Source organism: Pteropus medius, unplaced genomic scaffold (genome assembly GCF_902729225.1).
Source record: "Pteropus medius unplaced genomic scaffold, Ma_sr-lr_union100, whole genome shotgun sequence".
Classification (NCBI taxonomy): domain Eukaryota; kingdom Metazoa; phylum Chordata; class Mammalia; order Chiroptera; family Pteropodidae; genus Pteropus; species Pteropus medius.
The window spans coordinates 392228-405001 of NW_024350327.1; the positions used below are offsets into that span (position 1 = coordinate 392228).

The window sequence follows — 12774 nt, forward strand, 5'->3', positions numbered from 1 at the left end:
TCTAATGAGAGGAGAAAGACACCTAACAGCAAAATGAAATAGACACATTTACAAGTGTCTTAATACAGAGGGACAGACAAGCCTTGGGAGCCCTAGGGAGGGAATCCAGGAAGGTAATAAGAGAAGGCAGCACTTGAGGTACTCCTTGACAGGTGAATGAGTGTCTACAGTAGAGATGGGAAGGGCATCTACCCCTTGGGGAGGCATAAGGTCATGCAGCCTATTGGTTGGTCAAGAAAGCACCTGACACACTCAGGGAAGTAAGTGTGCCAGGCTCAGGACAAGGTGAATGGAGGGTGGCCTTGAGATGTGAGACCCCTTTCTGCCTCTCTCTATCTCTGCCTTTCATTTTCTCTTTCTTCTTCTGCTATCCTGCTCCCTTTAACTTTAGCTATGTCTGCTTTCTTCTCTCACTTCTCTTCATCTCTCTGCTTGTCTGTTTCTCTTCCTCCCCAGACCCTCTTTATATTTTGAGGGACTAACAGATTGCACATTGGGTAGCCTTTCTTAGAGCTGGGCCCTCAACCCCTGTAGCAGCCATGCCTGAGCTCTCAACACTGCAGGATGGAATCTTCATGTCTCCTCCATTTGCCTGTGTCCTTCGGGGACAGCCCAGACAACTTATACACTCCATTGGTTGTGGCCATATGTTATCATAAACTGGATCATTTACTCGTTTAATACCATTCATAAATTCCAATAAAACTGTCCTGGAACCCAGTAGTCCAGAGGAGGGGAGCCACTGGGTTTCGAAGTGTGGGAGAGGGTGGAAAGTGAGTGGCAGTGGGTGTAGTTGGAGGACTCAGAGGCTGAAGCCCAAGCAGGGCAGTTATCCCACACCCCACCTGATGAGTGCCTTGTTTCTTTTCCTGCTCTCCATGCTCTGCCCCTGCTGCTTGCTGCAGTGTGTCAGATCCTCCCCAAGGGAGTAGTCGCTGTCCTGGGACCATCCTCCAGCCCGGCCTCCAGCTCCATTATCAGCAATATCTGTGGGGAGAAGGAGGTGAGTTCTGGGCCAGGTTGGGGGACTATCTGCAGACTGGAAGCCTTTGCCTAAAGGTGTCATGGATTCTTAAGGGCTGGAAGAGCCCATTAAATCCTGGTTGATGTCACTAATAACGAGAACATCAACACAGATCAAAGAAGTGGTCCTTTCCTGGACATGTACTTTTTCCAGATTGTTTGGATAGAGGGGACTCAGAAAAGAGATTTCACAACAGGATTTTCAAGCTGAGCTCCTTTGAGTCATAGGATCCTGTGGGAGTGGTGGGGAGCAGCTTGGTGATGATGGGCAGAGTGAAAGACTGGGGTCAGTGGTGGTCTAAGGAAGGCCAAGAGGGCAGAAGTCTAAGCTCCACGTGACCAGCTCCATGATTATATGTTTAGATATTGGGATTCTGAGGAAGGCCTTTTGGAGGAAGGCATTGTTAAACTTGATTGGTAAAATAAAGTTTGAAAAACCTCTGCTTTATAAGTTCTCTAGAAAAGAGATTTTTTTCTTTTTCTTTTTTTTTTTTTTACTTTTTCCCTCATTCACCAAATCCAGTATTTACTTCTCCAAATGGTAAATTCTTCCTTGGGTGCCACCTCTAGCTGGAATCTCTCTGGTTTCAAAGTGTTGAATCCATTTCCTCTAGTTGTAGTTCCATGGGAGATAAAGATGGTCAGGTTGAGTTTCTGACTAATAGCTTGCTCTCTATTTCATCAACTTTGTCTCTTGTTTTCCCCTACAGAAAACAAATTAGAAAGTTCAGAGATTCTGTCTCTTGCCAGAATCTTAGTGTTTCCTGAATTCATTCACTCCTTCCCCTTCAAGTATATCCCCTGGCGATAGCAGCAAAGTGACCCCTTATCCTCTCTCTGCCTTCAAGGGCCTTCTAGCCAGGTCCTTTAGGAAGATATGTAGCTTAGTAGTGAGGGTCATGAGGCCAGGAGCTGGAGAGAGCAAGGAAGAGAGACATGGGATGGAAAGATCAATTTTACACCTGTCCTAGGGTCCTGGAGACTCATCCTTCCAGAAGCTTTAGCCTTGGGAGGGTCTTGTTCTTAGAAATAGGAGAGGACACCCACTGCAGCACAGACACGTCATTAGCCAGCTACCCTTGTAGAGGCAGCCAAGTAGCAGATAGGCTTCTGCCTACTCTAGGCCCTCTGAAACCTACTCTCTTTGATGCCATGACTTCTTTTATGATCAGAGGGTTGGGTGAATCCCTGCAGCTTTGGGCAGAACGTTTATTTTCCCTATTTCATGAGCCCGCTCTCAGAATTGTTACCCATACATTAAAGTGTCGTATGGTTCTAGCTGCAGTCCCATGGTTGGTCTTGCTCTCTCAGTGCCAGGAACTGCCCTGTAGGCTAAGCCCTTGAACCTTCTCGCCATAGGCCAGGTCCATGCAGACAAATCCCCATCCCCTATCCTCTCAGATTAGGCCAAAAAAAAGAGTTTCTCTCTCACTGTAGTCCCCTCCAGCATCTCACAGGCCTCGGCCCCAGGAAGTTCTATCTCATCTTTTATTTAAATCTTTCTTGCCATGCTCCAAGTAACAGATCACTGATGTGGCTGGTTGGTATTGCAGCAATTGCTGTGATCTTTACTAAGTGAGGGTGCCAAGACTTCAGCTCCCTATTTTCTCCTTTGTGCTCTTGGCTTTCTTTTCTCCTTTCTCCCTCCTCCTCATCGTATTTTCCTCACTGTGCTTTACAGACATTCCTCCAACCCCCACTCCAGAATGGCACCTCTTGAGGTTTGGTGGATATTTTATCTCATTTAATACATCCCTGACTCCTGTTTGGCATTTCAGGCCTGAGATGAAGACTGATTTGCAACCATCTTCTTCATCCTACCCACCCCAATTGGTCCCTGAGGTGTTAACCAGCCAGACAGGTTGCGCTGCCCAGGGAATGGCCAGATGGTTACCCCTTCTTCATCTAGTCATGTTTCTTGCAGAACAACCTTTTACTGTCTGTTCAGGTTCCATATTTCTTTTAATATTTTATGAGGCTGAACTAACTTCCTTACACTGATTCCCCTCAGCTCCAGGGAAAAGAAATGGAGTTCTCACCAAGGAGTTCATTCCTGTAAGTGGTGCTAATATCTTCATAGCCCTTGTGGCTGGCCGCTTTCTGCCTTGCTGCCCTCCCCTCCATTCTGCTCACCTCTCCTTCTTCAACATACCTCCATAATGACTTCCTAGGATGCATTTGCAATTGCAAATCAATAATGGATCGATCTTGCTCCTAGGGAGAAAATCACAGGATTGGCCTGGACCATCCCTGCCTGGCCCATCAGAGCAGCTGGCTGCTTCCCCAGTAGCCTTCAGAATGGCAGGCTATACTGGATATTTCCCACCAATTTCCCCTCCTGGGGTGGCCCCTCAGCCCTTACCCCCTGCACATACACCTCTAAGAGTTTTTTCAGGAGCTCCTACATTTTGGGAGAAAGGGGGAAGAGAAGATGAAAAGGCATTGCCTGAACAGTTACTAAATGTTAGGTACCCTTTACACACAGGATCTCATTTTATCCTCCCAAAGCTCCAAGAAGCACCTATTTGTTATCTCTATTTTAATGAAGCTTAGATAGGTCCAGCAGTTTGCCCCAAATCACACAGCAGAACTTGGATGCAAACCCAAGTCTAAAAACCATTTGTTCTTCATTTTCCTGAGTCTTTTCCCCAATCCATCTCTAGGATCCATGGATTCAAGGATTTCTCTAAATATACATTCTAAAGGAGTTAGCTGCTAATGGAACTCTGTAGGTTGGATGTCTGCACAGGGAGGGCCTTGGTCAAATGTGTAAGTGATGCTCAAATGTGTAAGCCAGCCAGCCTGGCCATCCTGCCTCTGCCCAGCCTTCTTCTCCATCATGCCCCTTGTGATCTTTTTATCCTTTCAAGTTGTATTTGTTTCTTGTTTTAGACAGATCATATGGAATGCAAAGTACAAGCTGGGAAGAAAGATTCTTTATGACATGCCCCAGGTCAACTTCACTCTTTAGAGTCTTGTCTCATAACTTACTAGACTCTCCTCAAGTCTACACTTTGCAGTCTTTATTGGAGGTATCAGTTGCCCCTCTTTCTGGTCAAAGGGCTAACCCTGGTTGAATTCAGAAATCTCCCTAGTTTCTGCTAAATCTTTACCCCCCCCTCCATTTGATCTCAGAGGAGCTCCCCAGTCTCTGGCAAATAACTTCTCTCAAAAGCTTAAAACAATGAGATAGTAGACTCCTACAGAGACCATCTCAGTATTTCCCAGACTCTGGGCCAGTTTAGGCAAAGAAAATTTCTACCGTCATTTTTGAATAACCTATTCTAGAAGCCAACCAACTTACCATCAGAAAGTTTTTCCTTCGGTCTACCCTCAAACTTACTTGCTTTAACATCAGTCTAAACATAGGCATGCTGTAATTTGGCACTGGTCTTAAGGGAGAATGAGGTCGGTTTCAGCCCCAACTCCAAGGCACAAAACAGCCTTCAGCTCTCTTGGCTCTGGGTACCAGGGATGAAGGAGACAGAATAAAATCAAGGTTGATGTCAGCTCATTACATTTTAACTTTCTTATTACCTATCCAGTAGCCTAAGCTGCCGATAAAGCAACCATCACAGCCTGTTAATATCAATTCTCAGGAGAAGAGAGGCAGAAGGCAGGGGCAGTACCCTTCTGGAAAGGTCAATAATAGACACATAGGGAAGCTGACACTGTCCTAATGAAGCCTAATCAGTTATTTATTTACCTGGCTCCATTCGGAGGCTGTCTAGGTGTTTTTTTCAGCCTGCGATGCTTCCTTCTCATATGTGTGTTTAAGGAGGAACCCATCACAGGCTTTCACCTAGGAAGTTTGCTGGGAGCTCATTTATTCACCTATTGGCTAGGCTGGACTGATGGCTTTCTCTCTTAGTACCAAGGCAGTATTTTTCTCTTTCTGCTATCTCTGCTCTGATTTATTAACTACAAATAAAGTATTTTAAGGATTATGACTTCATTGAAATGGGCAGTTCCTCTGAGAATAAAGACCTATTCTTTTACCTTCTCAGGGCCACAGACCCCAGTTTCAAGGTCCGCAGTACATTTACACAGTCTGAAGGGTTTCCCATCCTGGGTCTTCTTATCTTAAGCATTGTCAGGGATGTCATCTTGTCTTCTCCTATGGAGTAGGTACCCTGAGTCCTGTAAGCTCCATCTCCCACCAGAGGGGGCCAAAAGTCTTACATAAAAGAATTCACGCTCCACAGCCTTGCCTCATGCATTGCTTTCTTTCTTTCTTTCTTTCTTTCTTTCTTTCTTTCTTTCTTTCTTTCTTTCTTTCTTTCTTTCTTTCTTTCTTTCTTTCTCTTTCTTTCTCTTTCTTTTTTCTTTCTTTCTCTCTCTCTCTCTTCTTTCTTCTTTCTTTTTCTTTTCTTTCTCTCTGCTCTTTCTTTCACTTTTTCTCTTTTCTTTCTCTCTTCTTTTCTTTCTTTCTTTCTTTCTTTCTTTCTTTCTTTCTTTTCTTTTTCTTTTTCTAACTTTCTCTCTCTCTTCTTTCTTTCTTTCTTTCTTTCTCTTTCTTTTCTTTCTTTCAGCTCTTTCTTTCTTACTCTTTCTTTCTTTCTTTCTTTCTTTCTTTTCTTTTAACAACAATGCTCTCTTTCTAACTTAACAATTTCTTTCGCGTTGTTTCTTTTTTTCGCTTCCTTCTTTTAGCTTCAGCTTCTATTCCTTCCTTCAACTATTTATTAAGCTGTCACCTTCCTTCAGCTATCACTCATTCTGGATCTCTGCTGTTCATTTTTGCTCCTCCTCCCAGGTCCCTCATTTCAAAGTGGCCCCAGAGGAGTTTGTCAAGTTCCAGTTCCAGAGATTCACAACCCTGAACCTCCACCCTAGCAACACAGACATCAGCGTGGCTGTAGCTGGGATCCTGAACTTCTTCAACTGCACCACTGCCTGTCTCATTTGTGCCAAAGCAGAATGTAAGTTTCTGGGGGCTGGCGCCACCCCGCCGACAGTCTGGGCTTGTTGATTTCAACTTGACTGATTTGCCCCTGGCTGGAAATATGCCAGGAAGGAGAGGGCTCTCTCGGATCATGGGGCCAATAACCAAAGGATTCTGTTATTCCTATATATGCTTGGCTGTTTATCTGTGTGTATGCACGCATCCATGCATGTATGAGAGAGCGAGCAGTCCAGGAGAACCCTTTGGCAGAATTCCCTAGGCATGGGCGAACCAGAGAGAACTGGGTTACAAGGAGACTGGCCAACCACCAAGCCTTTTTGCATCTGCAAACTCAATCCCTACATTTTCAGCCTCATCGTTAAGGAGTTACAAAGAGAGAGAGGGGGAAAATATAAAATTGGATGCATTTCTATTTGATGGGTTGAAGAGCTTCTTCTCCTGAAGAGCAGGTTTTGCTGATAGAACAAGATCCAAGGTCAATTCCTGATAAAGTATTTTCTTACAAATGCACGTTTTGGAAATGTGTTTCTCTGACTCTTAGACAATTGTGACAAATTTAGCACTTATGAGATAAAGCTAATCTAAGTAGGCACTTTCCAGAAAACCTGTGCATCCGTGTGCTCCTAGTGATAGCTGCACTTCCACATGTGGTCAGGCAGGTGCTGTCATCGGGGGCCAGTGCCCGAGCCCCAGGCATCTGTGTCTTATGCAGTTTACCTGTGCAGGTCTTATTCTGTGAATCTGGGTGGGCTGCACTGGCAGAGCTGTGCCTTTTCCATCAGGGCTTCTTTCAATGGCTGCTCAAAACTGCTCTACATTTTTCCTCTACCCTGGAATCCTGACAGCATCTATAAACAAATGCCCCCTTCCTGTCAAGGGTGAGAACCACCTTCTTTACCACGCCTTTGCATCTGTGGCTTCCACATGTGCATTCATTCATTTACTCAACATAGGGTGATGATTTCTCTGTGCTTATAAGAGAAACAAAAGTAACTGAGTCCTAACTATGTGTGCTTTTTACATAGCTTATTTAATTATTACAACAACTCAGTGAGTTTGGAGGTGTTGGAATTCCCCATTTTAAAATAAAATAAAATTTAAAATCCAGTTTCTCAGTCTTACCAGCCACATTTCAAGTACTCAATTGCCACATGTGGACAGTACAGATATAGACCATTTCCATTATCGCAGAAAGTTCCATTGGACAGCACTGCTTTGATGATAACTGTTTTATGAACAAAGAATTTTAAAAGCCCTGCCCCCCCCCCCCCAAAAAAAGAGAGAAATGTTAGACAACACTTTGTTCTGTTTCCCCCTTGTGGAGATTCACAGCATTCATTAGCATAGACACTGAATTGTCCTATTGCCAAAATGACTATTTTACCTCTTCATCTTCCAGATAGGTTTGACCATAAGCCCAAAAGTATGTTGATCTGAGAGCCCATAGGATGCTAGTGGTTGGGAAACATTGTGGGTAGCCTTCTTCATGTGGGATCATCGCACTGTTAAATAATTCAACAGAATGAAGGATTCTCCCCTGGAAATTTCTGTCACAAGTCCATACAGGCAGAACTGAACTGGTGTATCCCACGCACACACTGAGAATGTTAGGAGACAAAGGACAGGCTACAGATAATCTCCAGGCCAAGATTCTCCTGCAATCTTTCTCAGTACTGAGTACAGTGTCTCAACAACTGACAGGAAATTCTTTCTTGTGTCTAGCCACAGTTCCTCTTGCTATTACCCTGAGTCCTGTTTCCTCTGTGTCAGTTCTTCCTGGGCTTTGGGAAGTAAGTTGCTCAGATATTTATTAAGCATCTACAATGCACTGGGCACTATGCTAGATTCTGTTGCCTCCTAGCCCAGGGCTCTTTCCATTAGAATTATGATATTCCTTGACATTCAAAATTCTTTACATATTGTAAAGCACTCTCACTTATGTTTTGCCATTTTACCTCCCCCTCCCCAATCATTCTAGAGCCAAGGAAACAGTCTTGGAGCTATTAGGGGACTTGCCTAAGGTCACACAGCTGGTACATAGCAGAGTTAAGACTAACTCAGGTCCTCTGACTCTGAGCCAGGCCTTCCTCCTCTACAACTTCTCCCACCATCCTGGTCTTCACAAGTAGTCAGAGCAGCAGCTCAAGGCGGGCCCTGCCTGGCAGGTACAGTATCCTTTGAAGGACAGAGATCTCTCTGGAGCAATGTGTCCTTTGCTCTCTTAAACAGCATGTAAGGGATGGCTAAGCAGAGACACAGACCAGGAAAGGATGAGCCTGCCCAAGTGCCAGAGAGGCCAGCCCACAGCCCAAGTGGGACCCATCAAACCAGAAATCGCCACCTCTACTTGGAGAGCCTATCCACTGAGGCTGCTGAATGACTTGCCCCACCAACTAGGGACCAGGGAAGGAAAGTGGGGTAGAGAAGTTTAAGGGCAAAGAGGATTAAAATCTAATCAAAGGATGAAGAAATGAGGGACTGAAGGAAAATGCAGCTCAGAGGTTGAGAGGAGACACCCTTCTATCTTCCTTATTAATTCAGGGATGAGAGACACTGAAAGTCAAATTAGGAACAGGAATTTAATTCTATTTTTCAGCAGTCAAAATTAGGCATGATGGAGATCATTCCATGGGGAATCATATCACTTACTCTCCTTCTTCCCCAAAGTAATTTTTTAATAAGCTACTTTGGAAACAAGTAGAGTCGTATTGTAGATTACATTATTTTCTTTAATAGGAAAAATATAAGAACATCTGCAAGTGCCTAGTTTTCATAAGGCTAGGGGGAGGAGATGTGATGAGGAGCCTGGGCATGGCTGTCCTGGTTATCCCCACAGAGCCTGGGGGCGTTTGCTGTTTGGGGTTGTCCAAGGAGAGTTGGGAGTTCTCACTATGGCATTAAGGCCCCTTTGGTGAGATCACCTACCCCTGCCATGGAGCTACCTTTTGAAACTCTCAGGATGGACCCAGAGCCTTCAATTCCCTGGGGTCACAAGTATAATATAGTGTATCCATTCCTAGCACCTTAGTGCATAGTTTAAATCATCTTTACTTTATGTTGCTAAATATTTTAAGATCCTTTTTGTGGCTACGTGTCCTGTGCCCCTATACCTTCTGCCAGTTATTTACTGCCTGTGCGATGATCTTGCAGAAGTGACTGAGGCACTCTCTAGTTTCTTGCTGTGTCATCTAAAAAATGACGACCAGTGGTTTCTAAATGGGATGATTTTATCTCCCTCCCAGGATGGCTGAGGGGGTTAAATAAGATAACACACACAGAGCATAACACAGTGTCCATACCTAGGGAACAAGTGGTATACAGGAGATTCCTTTCCTTCCTTCTTTGGATCCCTTTGAACAAGGCCAATTCAGGGCCTAGAGCAGAGTGATCAGAGTTTGACTCTGTCCTTATACCATGCTTGTGTTCGCTAATCTTGGTCCGTGTTGTTGGAGAGGAGCAGACTCTGATCTTCAGAGGAAGAAGTGCAGCTGAAGAGAAATGCAGAATGGTGCAGTAAAAAGAGAACCATCTCTAGAGTCAAACCAGGCTGCTCCACTGCTCTTGAGCTGGGTGGTATTCAACAGGTCACTCTACCTCTTTGAGCGTTAGTTCCTGTGTAAAGTGGGGACAATAATGCCTCGCAGGGTAATTGGGTAGAAGGTATCTGGACCCAGAACATAATACACATTGAATTACTCTTCCTTTTTTCTGCAACCCTGTTTGTACCTGAAGGGTGTGGAGCTTGGGAGCATTGGGAATAATATCCAGTGCCTCTAGCGAGAGTAATTGGGGCAGTAGTGTGCCTTCCCCATGTCGTCCCCAGGAGGTACTGTAGGAGGCCTTTTGCTCATAGTGATATTAGACAAAATTAACATTTATTGAGCAGTTATTATGCAAAGGATTTTAAATTACCTCATTTAAACCTCAGGATAACCATTTAAGATAAGCTCTATAAACATTCTCATTATATGAAAAGAGAGATTAAGTTCATTTTCAAGGTTATATGATTCTTCTTAGCACTTCTCCCTGTCTTTCTGAACACTGTGGAAGAGATAGACGTGAGGGACCATCTTTCCTATTTTATGGGAGGACTGAGACTTAACCATGCCAATTTAAGTGGTGAATCAGAAGTCTGAACTTGAAATCAGAAAACCTGGATTTGGATCTTGGCCTCCCGAGTTCTCTAGTTCTATGGTCTTAGTCACTGCCCATCTCCCACCTCAGTGATTTGATGTCTACCCATATAAGTATAATTTAATATACATAATATAATATGGATATAATAATGATAATGCCTGCCTCCCAGGATACTTGTGGGGGTTAAGTCAATTATATTTGAAAGAGCTTAGGACACACTGAAGGCAGTTCTCTGAGCAGGGACACCTGCCGGGCCCCAGTAGCTGAAGCTCAAACTGGAAATAAACACTTTTAATTTAGGAAACCAATGTGAATGCAGAGGCCATGTTCATCCCATGGCCATTTTTGCCATGAGAGAAGGCAACAGCCTTGATGGCCAAGCAAGGCACAGATTGTCCTCCTTTGAGCAAGAAGCCTCAGCCTGCTCTCTCACCCTATTTCCGTCTCTTTCTCTGGCCCCTGTGATCTGGCTCTCCCTGCTTGTTATGGAGCCAAAGTGCAGGATGGGACAAAACCAAGAAGCAAATGAAATATGTTGTTCAAGCATTTGAACTTTTTCTGTACCCCATTCCCCACAGGCAACACCTTGGACCCTCAACTCTTTCTTTCAGTCAGCATCTGTTCCGTGGAACAGGTCTGAAAACCATACACTCTGGGGCATGCATGCCTGACAGGCAGAGGGGCGCTGTGCACAATGGTGAACTCATGTTCCTTCACTAAACCCTCACCACAGTCCTCTGAGGTCAGTAGTATGCCAGCTGCTTCCTAAAAGATGTAAAAGTGATGCCCTTCTGGGAATATTAACATTTTGTAGAACCAAAGCCTGCAGCCAAGGGAATGAGCCAATGGAGAGGAAGGGATAGGATACCCGTTGGAATAGGTGTTTATTCTTTTTTTTTTTTGATACAGGGATCCTCTGTGTCTTCTGAAGACCCTTCGGTTATGTATTTGTGTCCTTGTCCTATGGCCCTGTCCAACCCATGGTGTGCTTTTCACAGCCTTTCCATCCTCCTCCTATCTTCCTGGCCCCCTGCCTTTCATTTTCAAAAGCAAGTCTCCCTCCTTCTTCCCAGAACAGCTAGCTTGCTGAGTCTTTCATCCATCCATCCTGCTGCATCTTGAGTGAGACTAATAGGTTCCCAGGTCCCTTGCAGCTGTGGACTGTGCCTAGACCTTCTGCTGGGCCAGGGGTCTCGCAGAACAGGAGGATTGTGGGGGAGGTGGAGGGGAAGCTGGAAAGAGAGCAGCTTTTAACCCCTCTGGTGGCAGCTGTCTTTGGCAAATCTCGTCGTTTCATTAAACAGATAGAAGTGAGGAAAATGTCAATTGGAAAATATCAAATTGCATTGACAGATTCCTAATATTCTTAATGTAACAAAACCACACTTTCTCTTCTGCAAATTTCTTTCATTGCCTAGAATAATAATGCTAAAAAAAAAAAAAGTATCCTCTCCTGATTCATAGAATTAGAGAATCTGTGGGCTGGAAAGATATCAACATTCTTCAGTCCAACTTTTCATCCACTGGTTTACCCCTGGACAGCAGTCCTCAAGAGGGGCTTCAGTCATTCTTTGACTACCTCCGGTGTTGGAGAAATCATCACCTCATGTTGAAGCCCACTACATTTTAGACATATTGAACAGAGGTTCTTTCTTACACTGAGCTAAATCTGTCTCTCTGTGACTTCCTCCATTCATTGTTTCTGGGTGTAGTTCTGCCAAGAGCTGAAGAGCAAGCTGCCAAGAGCAAGTTTGTTTCATGACAGCCCTTCCCTCCCACTCTTCCTCAAGCCAAGCACCCTCTTCTTTCAGCTGCCCTTCAGATAACATATTTGTTCCCCACCTGGCACTGCCTCTCCCCTCAACTGTTAGGATGTAGAGTCATTTTCTTAACCTCCACAGTCTCTAGTTCAGTCCACCAGGAAGCACCATGCACCCTGCCTCACACTGAGGATGTGCAGAGAAGTTTGAATGGGATTGCTACCCAACATGGTGAAATAATTAATGTTTTGTGTGTGTCTGTGTGTGTGTGTGTGTGTGTGTGTGTGTTAATATGTATACATATATGCATATTTCACATAGATCGGATAATAAATATTGTAAGAGTTGGGAGATGGAGTGAAGAATGATTATGATGTGAAAGTGTGGGGAGGGGAGTGAATGGAAACCAGATTTGTGAAGCACCTTCTAGGTGACAGACACTCTTCAGCTTACTTGACATCCTCTTACTAACCCTGAAAGGTAGTTATTGTCCTCATTTTCAGATGAGGACACTGAGGTGCAGAAGGTAGAGAATTGCCCACACTAACTACTCAGTAGCGCTGGAGCCGCGGATCACTGCCAGACCTTGTGCTCCTCAGGTGTGGTGCGGACTGGGGAGAGGGGTAACTGATAGGAGATCCTGGGTGGGGATGCGGACCTCCCCAGACTCACTGCCCTTCTCCCCTCCCCCGTCTTCACCTTGTGTCTCATCACACAGAGTGTGCTGGATGAGATGAGAGAATAATGCCGCTTCTTTTTTAAAGGGCAGCAGGATGGGCATCCTGGGGATTGATTGGAGCAGAATCTCAAGTTTATTTGGCATCTGGGGGGCTTTTCCCCAGGAGCTCAGTGCACCAGCTGATTTTAAAGAGTGTGAAGAGTCCCTGGGCTGCCTTAGCCAGGCATCTCTGTGCTATCATAATTCTACTGTCATCCCCCAGGCTTTCT

General features: G+C 44.7%; 1 protein-coding gene across 5 annotated transcripts in view; it reads left to right on the forward strand.

The window, feature by feature from the left end:
* Positions 1-12774, forward strand: part of GRIK4 (glutamate ionotropic receptor kainate type subunit 4) — a 450925-nt gene that overhangs the window by 293069 nt on the left and 145082 nt on the right. For all 5 annotated transcript variants that reach the window (XM_039839626.1, XM_039839628.1, XM_039839627.1 and 2 more), the window contains 2 exons: positions 906-1003; positions 5780-5945. In XM_039839626.1, coding sequence (XP_039695560.1) covers positions 906-1003; positions 5780-5945 — 264 coding nt within the window. The remainder of the gene's footprint in view (positions 1-905; positions 1004-5779; positions 5946-12774) is intronic.